Genomic DNA, 12,036 nt, shown 5'->3' with positions numbered 1-12,036 from the left:
GCATACTATCTTATAAATTTCTTGTTTTGTCTGAATATATGTATATACACACATATATGAATAGTTTATACAATAGTGTGGGACCATAAATATGACCACGCAAGTTGAAACCATGCAAAGTAATTCTAATAATTAATAGGGAAATTATAATTGTTCTGTGACTTTTTTTCTTATTGTCAATTATTATAAATATAGTGTGAAATATATTTTAATACATTGTACCTTAGTCCATTCAGATGGCTGTAACAAAATACCTTAGACCCTGTAATTTATAAATGAAAATTTATTTTTTATGTTCCGGATTCTGGGAAATCTAAGATCAAGGGACCAGCCTATTTGATATCTGGTAAGGGATTGTGCTCTTCTTCAGAGATGGTGCCTTACTGAATCCTCACATGGTGTAATGGGGCCACAAAAGCTCCCTCAGCCTCTTTTATAAAGGCACTACTCTTATAACAAGGGCTCCACTCTCATAACCTCGTCACTTCCCAAAGGCCTCATCTCTCTAATATCATCACCTTGACAGTTTAGGTTTCAAAATGTGAATTTGGGGGACCATATAGATGTAGTCCATAGCATACTATAATTTAAAATGTAGATTTATTCAGAAGGTTTTTGTTTTTTTATCTCTTTGTAAAAAAAACTTGCCAAGGTTGGTGTGGTGGTGCACACATATGTAATCCCCGCAACTAGGGAAGCTGAGGCAGGAGGATTGCAAGTTCAAAACCAGCCTCATCAACTTAGCAAGGCTCTAAAGCAACTTAGTAAAACCCTGTCTCAAAATTTTAAAATTAAAAGGACTGGAAATGTGGTCAGTAGTTAAGCACCCCTGGATTCAATTCTCAGTACAAAAAAAAACTTAACAAGAATGGTTTGAACAGGGCTTGCATTCTTCCTTAATATAGGGAAGTGAGCATCTTTTCTATTCTGTGGCAGATTGTCAGTTGTCCTTTGTAAGTCTGGATCCACTTTAGACATTTTATCCTTTGCTCTTCAGTATCTTAAAACTTCTCCAAGAGCTCCTTCCATATGGAATATCTTGACAACATCACTTCCTCTGGCAACCATATTTTTTATTTATGCCATTAAGGTCACCTTCTATTTTATCCTCTTGCTGTACATCCAGGGTTTCTTACATGGCCATGGTGTCAGCCTTCCTATTGGTCAATTATTTGTTCTATAATTCCATTGACATTTCTTTCTAATTTTGCTTCCAGCATTATTCTTTCAGGTTTTTTCCTGCACTTCCATTTTTTTTCCACCAATTCCCTCTTTTTTTTTGAGTATCCATTTTTAAAAAGTGGGTATATCACTGAGAGACAAGAACACAACACAAACTGTATGTTTTGCTGACTGTGAGGGAACTGACTAGAAACATAGTGACCAATTTGGACAGACTTTGAAAGGAACAAATTGACTGTTCACTGACGATGCTACAGTTGTGTTGAAGTCATGAACTGAAAGCTACCAATGAAGTTACTACTGTACAGTTAGTCATTTAGCATATCTGTACCAGTTAGTAACTGAAATTTGAACAATGCTGGTGGGGGACTGGTAACATTTAACTAAACCATAGTAACTGTTTTTTGCTTGAAACAATAGAGACTTGGTGGATAGAATTCTGTTAGTTCCACTCAATGATAGGATACAAGGCATCTGTTGAATATGTTATTATGGAAAGTTTAAGTCATACTAAGGAATGGAATATTAATAAAACAGTAGGCTTGCATGATCCCGATTTTATAAAAATTCTATATGTATTTTAAGATATTAGAAAATATGTTAAAAGATAATATTGGTTTTTATCTATTGATAAAATTGTGAGTGACTTTTATTTTCTGTGTTTTTTCCTGGATATTTCTAATTTTCTACAATCTTTTTTTTTGATGGGGGGGGGTTGCGTAACGGCGATTTAACTCAGGGGCACTTGACACCCAGCCCTATTTTTTGTATTTTATTTAGAGACAGGGTCTCACTGAGTTGCTTAGCACCTTGCTTTTGCTCAGGCTGGCTTCAGACTCAATGATTCTCCTGTCTCAGCCTCATAAGCAGCTGGGATTATAGGCATGCACCACCACACCCGGCTTCTATGATCAATTTTTGAAATCAGAAAAAAAATATCACTACAAAATGAAAGTAGTTCACTGGCCCCCAAGTCTAGGTTTCTAATATCATTCACTAGTTAAAAACTAAAGAAATGATAATCCTGTGCATCTAGTAGCACCAGCAAGTAACAAAGTACTGAACCAACAAAATGACAAAATCAACAGGACAGAGGGACTAATGGAAAGTGATCAAAGCTGGAATGATGTTAGCAATGAACTGAATTCTGTCCAACAGTGTAAGTAATTATTCATGTGCCAATATCGATAGAAATAATGATTGAACAAATAAATAAATGGGTGAGAAGAGACAAATCACTAGTGCAGGAGGATTCCAAATAATTTTTATAGATATTCTGTCCTCAGAGAGGCAGCTAATACTCCCACTCCTAAAGTAAGGGCTTCAAATGGTCACTTCCTTCCAAAGTGTACAGTGTGGAAAGAGTCACTTACTGAGAAACCTGACCTCGGCCAGGTGATTGAGGTCAGCATCCACAATGATAAATCACATTGATAGTATGAGTTGATGACAGTGGCACTTCACCACTCTGGTGCTTCTCCCAAGAACCCATAACCCCAGGTTCACTGAAAAAACATTAGACAACCCCTATGAGAGGCAATTTAAAAAATGACTGGTATCCCTCACATCTGTCAAGGTCAATTGAAACTAGGCAAGTCTGAGGAGAACTGTTCCAGTCTAGAAGGTCCTAAAGAGACAGGATGACTCAGTGTGAAATACTGAATGGGATTCTGAAGCAGAAAAAGGGATATTTAGGTAAAAGTTCAGGAAATCTGAATAAGGTATGGACGTCAGTTAATACTAACTATATCAACACTGTTCCTTACGAATGTAACATGTTAACAATAGGGGGAACTCAGTATTCCTGTAAATCTGTAACTATTCTAAAATTAGAAGTTTATTTCTAAGAAAAGTTACTTAAATACCTCATTCTTATTTTTTAAGTTTTGGTAACATTAGAGATGTTCTATAAGATAAATTTTTAATATTTTTTGACCCAGTTTTCTCAAAGTATGAAATTCTGGTTGTATAAGTCTGACTTTTCACTCAGGAGATCCTTTGCTATACACAGAATTCTGTGGCTCATTATGGATAAAAGTTTTCTGCTGAGGTTTCTGGGCAGTTGTCTGAGGACACAACTAATCCTAAAAAAACAAGATTTCATGTCTATTTCCCTTTTGTATAACATAACAAAAAGGAGGCTGGGGATGTGGCTCAAGTGGTAGCGTGTTCGCCTGGCATGTGCAGAGCACTGGGTTCGATCCTCAGCACCACATAAAAATAAAATAAAGATGTTATGTCCACCGAAAACTAAAAAATAAATATTAAAAAATTCTCAAAAAAACATAACAAAAAGGTATTTATATTATAAGTTGCCGCATTCAATATGTATTGAAGTATTATAGTTAGTGGAGATACTAGCTGGAAATACATAGCATCTCTTGCCCATTGTCACCTGGGTGCCAAGCCCCAGTGGCTCAGGGCAGTCAGTCTTTTCAAGGGACTGATCCGGAGCCACTTAAGTGGGAGATTGTGAGCACATGGTAGTACACACTACAGTGTGACAGTAAAACAATAGATACAGACACAATATTCAGTGGTTGAACAGTGGAGGTGATACCATGCCAGCTCTTTTATAAACATATTAGTAAAAACAGATTAGCTGGGCTTTGTTAAAATATGATGTATCTAATTAGGGTTACTTTTTTTGTGTGTAGCCAGTGATGCTAGCTATAGAATCTTATTTTTTTTTTTTAGCTGTAAAATCTTAAAGGCTTAGAATACAAACTATAAATTTTTAAAGAGAATAGGCTAATGATTTTTTAAAGTATTTTTGAAAAGGAACATTTTAAACATTTTACTACATTTTGAAGAAATAAAACATGTAGATAGTTAAAATTAAGACTTTGCTGGGCAAGGTGGCACATATCTGTAATCCCAGTGGCTTGGGAGGCTAAGTTCAGCGTCAGCAAGTTAGTGAGGCTCTTAAGCAACTTAGCAAGACCATGTCTCTAAATAAAATATAAAATGGGCTTTGATGTGGCTCAGGGGTTGAGTGTCCCTGGGTTCAATTTCAATCCCCACTACCAAAAAATAAAAATCTCGTTTTCTTCCTTCTTCATCTATTCTTTTCTTCACCTCTTCTTTCCTAGGGTAACCCATTTTCCTGATGTTGATATGTGTCATTTCCGGGCATTTTTAAATAACTGTGTGTGTATGTGTGTGTGTGTGTGTGTATGTGTTTGTGTGTTCAGCATATAAACATGTATATACATAAACTTACAGGTTATACATATATACTGGGTTTTTTTTAACAATATATTTAAATTGTGCACCACACAAAAATTTTTTTTCTCTTCACTGATTTTTACTGGCATTAGTTCATGGTGAAAAGTATGAATCTCGTTCTTTTGACTTTAACGCGACTTTCTAGTGTTGCATTATATGAAGAAAAACCAATTGATTTCTGTGGCCCTGTGCAGGAACTGATTATGGGTTATGTCCATTTTTCGCTCGCTGTTCATAGCTACAGTAGTCATTCTTGTATGTATATCCTTGTAAACAGGTGCAAGAATGTCTCTAGGGTAGATAACTAAGAATTTATGGGGTTACAGGTATGTCATTCTCTTGATCAATTGTGTATTTCCACATCTATGAAGAATCTTATCAGACTTACTCATCTTTGCCAGTTCCTCACTAATAGGGAAATTGCATTACTTTTTTTTTTTTTTCTTTAGAGATTGAACCCAGGGGTGCTTACCACTGAGCTACATCCCCAGCCTTTTTGTTTTTTAATTTTGTGACAGGGTCTCACTATGTTGGCCAGACTATCCTCAAATTTGCAATCCTTCTGGCTTATACTCCCAAATTGCTGGGATTATAGGCGTATGCCACTACATCCAGCTGAAATGTCTGTCAAGAATTAACCTAGGGCTGTGGTTGTGGCTCAGTGGCAGAGCGCTTACCTAGCATGTGTGAGGCACTGGGTTCAATCCTTAGCACCACATAAAAATGAACAGATAAAATAAAGGCATTCTGTCAATCTACAACTACCAAAAAAAAAAAAAAAAAAAAACCTAGAGTGGTATTTTGTAAAGTCAAAGTCTGTTGACCTTGAATCCAATTCTCAGAACATGTTAATAAAGAAATATTGCTGCATTCCATCATAAAGTTAAATTAGAGGTGGTGGGTTAGAATAAGATTATATTCCTTCCCCATATTTAATGGTTTTATTTTACTCTTATGCCTTTAGATTTGTTGACCGTGTCTCTTATTGGTTTAGGGAAGAGTTCAAATGAGTTATCTGATTTGATTTTCTAATTATATTTTAAGAGAAATGTTTCTGAAAAACTACATTTGTGGTTTCCTAAAAAGATAAACAGTTTTGCCAGGTACAGGCTAAGGCAGGAGGATCTCAAGTTCAAAGCCAACCTCAGCAAAAATTAAGGTGCTAAGCAAGTCAGTGAGACCCTGTCTCTAAATAAAATACAAAATAGGGCTGGGGATGTGGCTCAGTGGTTGAGTGACCTTGAGTTTAAACCCCAATACCCCCACCCCCCAAAAAAAAATAAGCAGTGTTATAATACAGTCCTGCAATTAAGCCCTCAGGTATTTACCCATATGATGAAAACTTTTATCAACATAAAACCTGCATATGAATGTTCATAGCAGTTTTCATAATTGCAAAAAATTAGAAGCAACTGAGATGTCTTTCAGGAGGTGGATGAATAAGGAAACTATGGTACATCCAAACAATATCTGTTATTATCAATAAACAAGGACTACCAATCCACTACAAGATGTGAAAAACATTAATTGCATATTGCTGTGATTCCAATTATATGGCATTATGGAAAAGGCAGAACTGTGGAGACAATAAAAAGATCAGTGGTTGCCTATAATTGAGGGGCAGGAAGGATAGCTCAGTGTCTATAGAACATGAGGATTTCAAGGACAGTGGAACTAGCATAACACTGTCATGGTGTCAAAACAGAATTATACAGTACAAACTGTGAACCCTAGTATAAACTGTGAATTAGATCTAATTAAAATGTGTTGATATTGGTTCATCAATTTTAACAAATATACCACACTACTAATGCAAGATATTAAGACAATTATATTTATGAAATCTAAATTGTTGAAACTTTTTCATGACTACTTCCATTTTCTGTGGATCTGCAAAGTTCATGTTGTAAGTCATTTGGTTTCCTTTTGGCTTTCTTGATTAAGAAATACAGTGGTATAGCCAGGTACAGTGGCACATGCTCATAATCCTAGCAACTTGGGAGGCCGAGGAGGAAGTTTGAAGACAGCATAGTCAACTTAGCAAGATCCTGTGTCAAGATTAAAAAAAAAAAAAAATTTTTTCCCTAAAAGGACTGGGGTAAGCCAGGCATTGTGGCACACACCTGTAATCCTAGCAGCTCCGGAGGCTGAGGCAGGAGGATTGAGAGTTCTGAGCCAGCTTTAGCAAAAATGAGGTGCTAAGTAACTCAGTGAGACCCTGTCTCTAAATAAAATACAAAATAGGGCTGGGGATGTGGCTCAGTAATCAAGTACCCTAGAGTTCAATCCCCCACTACAAAAAAGAAAAAAAGACTGAGGATACTGAGGATATAGCTCAGTGGTAAAGTGTCCCTGGGTTCAACCCCCTGTATCACCCCCACATACACACAAAGTAGTAATATAGTGGTATAAAATGTTAATTTTGTTTTCTTTATGTATGTTGTTAAATAATATAGAGTCAAGATTTTATATGTTACTGTTAGAAATATTTTCAAGATCATATAATACCCGAAATAATCCAAGATGTTTTGATTCCTGTAAGTTCTCTATAAAATGCCTCTTTCATTTATTGACTCATTCTTAGACATGACTGAATCCCATATCTCTTAGAATCAGTCATCTGAGATTCCGTGAAATATGATATATCTAGTAAAACTGCAGAAGGATTATAATCATTATTACAGATCATTCTAAATTTTAAATAACATCATGGGAGTGTTCTGATTTTTCTCTTATCTGTCTTTCAGATGTTCTCTATGTGGGTATGTGTGCAGCCATCCTCCGTCTTTGAAGTCTCATATGTGGAAGCATGCAAGTGACCAAAATTACAACTACGAACAAGTAAACAAGGCTATTAATGATGCAATTTCACAAAGTGGCAGGTATTTGATTCTACCCCCTCCCTTTATTACTGTATATAAATTAAAGTTAGAATTAAAACTACTAGTCCTACAGTATAGGTAGCCCACTCAAGGTATGGTGTGTTTTGTTTTGTTTTGAAGAGTTCTGGGGAAATCCTCTGGAAAAACTCTATTAAACAGCAGTGAAGAGAGAGCCGATCCTGTCACTGGAAGTTCAGAAAATGTGGTGTCATCCTCCGAGCTGATTTCCCAAGCACCCAGTGAAGTCATAGATCCCAATGAGAATGAGAAACTGAGCCCTACAAATAATACCTCATATAGTTTAGAAAAGAACTCCAGTCTAGCCCCTCCTGGAATGGAGTATTGCGTTTTGCTCTTCTGTTGTTGCATTTGTGGTTTTGAATCAACCAGCAAAGAAAATCTCTTGGATCATATGAAAGAGCATGAGGGTGAAATTGTAAACATCATCCTAAATAAAGACCACAGCACAACTGTAAACACAAATTAGCTGGAATAGTTAACCACAGTTTCACCTTTGTGCTGTCAGATAACTAACCTACTAGATGCAAAAAAACTAGTTGGTGTGAGAGGAAATGACAGGTGTAACTTTGGAACCAAACTTGTGATGTAATAAAATTAATTCCAAATGGATAAACAGTAATATTTAAATATTTTGAGTGAGGGGAAGTGGGTTGAGGTGGAACAAAGATGTAATCGGTATTAATCCTCTATCACCCCTTCTTAGTGTTGAGTGTATTTATTATTAAAAGCTTATTATAGTTTAGACATACATGCAAGCAAGAGTTAAGAAAGGGCTTTTCAGGAACTCTTCTAAAACTTGTTATAAAAGTGTCACAGTCTTAGCAGAGCTTAACTTTCTTGTGTTTACTTTTGACATGCCAGCTCTGGAATCGCTGGGTCTCTTGTGAGAATGGCACATAGCTTCTAGAGGGTTTTTTTTTTTTTTTTCAGAGTCTACAAGGAAGCAGATAGAGGGCTTTGAAATGATCCACTTATATCTTCCCCTGAATTTATCATATACTCAATAAGAATTTATCATATACTCAATCTGGGATGTTCCTTTATTCCCAAAAACAAAAGAAAGACCTCTAAACCAAATCTGGATTATAAATAGACATATATAAGAAGTAAATTGTTGTCTTAAATTTACAGTGAGTTTTTGGTAGGAATAGGAAGAAATGGGTTCATTCCAACCAGACTCAAATCAATCTCAAGTTCACAGAATTGGTGACTAGTTGAGCACAGCAGGGCACTTCTCACAGGTTCCTTTCAGAGTGTCTGGAAGAACACAGCACACTTTCGATAGTTAAATAGGCTTTCTGATCCTCAGTGCTAAGTGAGGATTCCTTGTTATTTGAATGAGTCTCTTAAAGCAGCAACAGAGTATGAAAAATTACATCAGGCCTTAGCAATAGTTTGAACACTAAGATAAAAATGAAGTTGAGGGAGAAAATTCAGAGGACTCTTAAACGTAGTACTGCTGTTGAGATTTTCCTTTCTGAAGTTTTATTTAGTTTTTAGCAGAAGAGAAATAACCAAATGTGACCAAAATATAGTAAAAATTCAAGTTGTTTGTAAAAATTTTAATTAGCAAACAGAATTTGGCAATTCTATAGGATTTCTTTCTAAGAAATTCTGTTTAGAGTGTGATGTGGAAAACTAAGTAAACGTGCTGTCGCAGTAAAACTTGCCATCAAATACACATAAGTTTCTCGTTAATTACATATTTTGTATTATAATTGTTTCAGTGGGTGAAAAAAAAACAGGGTGTTTTGTTTTTGTAGTTCTGATCACTTATTTATACATTATTTTTTTGTTAAATTCTGCCTCCAGTCAAAAGGCAGGTGCACCATTCAGTGCGCCATCTTCATGGTGCTATTTCAGATGAACATTCTGAATATCCATTTCTAACATTTAGAGTTGAGGTTGTGACTCTGATAAACTTAGAACACCAAAAGCAAGAGTTTCATGAATGGAATATTATATAGGCAAAGTTTTCAGAAAGAATTTTGCTCCCAAAGTCCAGGTATAAATAAAATGAATTAATATTTTTAAGATAGTGTTAGGAACTATGTAAGTGGGGCCAGCCATCTTGAAACACTGTCTAATTTGTTTTTATTTTTCTCATTTTGATGATGATATTTAAACATACAGTTGGCTGTAACTTTGCAGCTCTTTGATTTAGGTAGCTTTAATTTATTTGTGAAAGTTAATTCATTTCTGATATATGCTTTTTGAAAAGATAAAATGAATTTATATATAGTAAACTATATTTCCCAAATCCACTATACATGGATTTAAATAAATGCATTTTCTCCTATTTCAGAATTGAACCATTTATATTTAATTTTGAATTCAAATAAAATCCTTTAAAGGTTCCTTTTCATCATTGTTGTTGCCACTCTATGTACATTAATTTTTCATTTCTGGTGACTGTGACTTTGACTCAATGTTTCTTTATAAAATTTTGTTATTCGGAAAAGTAACAATCTTAGAAGAATTTTCCTTGGCTTTACTTTTCCATAATCCTTTGGAAAATACTAATAATGCCCCCCCAAAAAAATCCCAAAATTTCAAGTGTGACTTTTTAAATTGCCTCTCTTTATTTTCTTAAACCACTTCTTTTGATTGTTACTTAAATATTCCATTTGAAATCATGAATTTAATTCCCTACCCCTTAGGGAAGTTAACCCAGAAGTTCAACCCCCTTAAACTTTCACCTGATTCTGGCTTTCAATTGTCCATAAAAACTTTCTCTTGGCCTACAGAAGGAAATATGTACCAAGAATATTTTAAATCTTTCCATTATTATTTTGTGGCAAGGCTTAAAAGTGTTTCTGCCAAGAACAATTGAGTTTTCTAAAAGTAATAATGAAGATTAAATATGCAATTATAATTGTAGAAAAAAGTTATTAAAATAATGAATAGGGAATCCCTTTATAGGAATAATTATTTATTGCTACTAGACCTTTTGTCATATAGAGTTCATACTATTTGCTCTGAACACTTATACAGTTCTAAGATTTGATAGTGAAAATAGTTTTAAAATAAACTAAATTCAGCAAAGGTGAGAATCAGGGAGATAATGCATTCTGATCATTATAAATAACACTTTTCAGGGCTCTGATGTTTTCTCCCTTTCTTTAATAATCCAGAATGTGGTTGGTGTCCCCAGTGTTCCAACAGTACTGTGCTTATATTCCTCTTGATCTGTAGACTTAAGTTCTGTGGCCAGACAGTGCGTGTGTGACACTGACTGAAGCCTTTGATTTAGATGTTTCATCTTCTTCAGGGTAGCTGTTGATGGCTTTATAATGATTTTCTGTTTTTTTCTCACAAAGCAAATGGTGGGCATCCATGTTTACATTGTATCTTCCTGTAGCGTACTTGGCTTGGCAAAGACAAGCAGGCTTCTCTATGAGACTTATATTTTTAGTTTTCATAGACACTTATTTAATCTTTTTTTATTGTACAGCAAGGTGCTCTAAGTAATATTCTATAAAATATATTTAATAGAAATTTGAGTTTGATATTCATGGATATGAATACATGTATTTTTTTAAGAAATAATTATTGTGTAACACTAAGGCATTGCTTCTATAGCCAAAGTATAAAAGTTTCTGGAACACTGACATGTAAAGACTACAGTTAATTCTGACACTGTATCTTATTAAAAATAGGATGATTTGCATTTTGTAAAATTATCCTGCACATTGAGCTGCATGCCTTAAAGCTGAAACTCTAGGATTGTGTTCATGGTAGAACAGTTTATCTGTTCAGAACAGTGAAGCAAGGTCTATAGCGCTTCTTTAACTACCTTTGGAAATACTGTACAATGTTAGAATAATTTATTTTGCTTTACAGGAGTTTGTCATGTATTGACTTTAATATTGTATTTTGGTAATAAATTTTTTGTTAAAAACACTTGCCTTTAAGTTTTATTAACTATACATATGTCTGTTCTTAGAAATGTTGATTTGATTAGATAGCTATATTTAAATAATTAAAAGATTCCCAAAGGTAAGGCTTATGATCACCCTCTAGTAACTTTTTAAACTATTGCTGACTTGTATTAAACTGTTAAACAAAAATAATTGAAAAAGCATTTGGCTTCTGAAATCATTTTTAAAATTCATTCTAAGTTTGGAGCTTTTCCCCTTGCTAAGTAGGTCTTAATTTTGTCTTCCAAATCACACACTTATGTTTTCAGTTCTGCTGTGGTCAGAGTTCTGAAGACTAGTCATACTTAGGGTGGTTGGCATTGTTTACTGAAAGCCAGAGATTACAGCAATGAGTTCTCACTTGTCATTATTCCATGGTCTAATGTCTCATGTCTTTTGACATCTGGTTTGTTGCATTGGTAAGTGATGCTAACATCATCTGACTGCATTATTAGTTTAGTTATCAGTTTGTGCTTTAGAATCCTGGGCCACCTCAGCTTGAAGTGACTGACACCACATATTTCGTCCCAGTAGCTTTAATCCCTGGTCCTGTACTCCCTGGAGCAATATAATCATATCCCCTATCTTTCAAAATCCAAATCCCAACACTGTGTCACTAAACTCTAAATTAGTTATAGAATTCCTATCTTGGAAAGTTTAGAACATAATGGTCCCGTACCCACATGTGACTATTGATCACTTGAAATATAATTAAAATGCTCCAATAGTTGCAAAAGAAATATATATAAATAGTTTTTTTATATTGATTACATGTTAAAATAAAATTTTTAATATATTGGGTT

At 34.7% G+C, this 12,036-nt stretch overlaps 1 protein-coding gene across 2 annotated transcripts in view; it reads left to right on the top strand.

Moving 5' to 3' along the window:
• Positions 1-11,216, top strand: part of Znf507 (zinc finger protein 507) — a 33,874-nt gene extending 22,658 nt beyond the window's left edge. For both annotated transcript variants that reach the window (XM_021730065.3, XM_005330640.5), the window contains 2 exons: positions 7,158-7,292; positions 7,413-11,216. In XM_021730065.3, coding sequence (XP_021585740.1) covers positions 7,158-7,292; positions 7,413-7,779 — 502 coding nt within the window. In that variant the 3' untranslated portion in view covers positions 7,780-11,216. The remainder of the gene's footprint in view (positions 1-7,157; positions 7,293-7,412) is intronic.
• Positions 11,217-12,036: the final 820 nt, after the last annotated feature.

Source organism: Ictidomys tridecemlineatus, chromosome 15 (genome assembly GCF_052094955.1).
Source record: "Ictidomys tridecemlineatus isolate mIctTri1 chromosome 15, mIctTri1.hap1, whole genome shotgun sequence".
NCBI classification, from domain to species: domain Eukaryota; kingdom Metazoa; phylum Chordata; class Mammalia; order Rodentia; family Sciuridae; genus Ictidomys; species Ictidomys tridecemlineatus.
The sequence above is the reverse complement of the archived record's forward strand: the minus strand, read 5'-3'. Positions and strand labels throughout refer to the sequence as shown.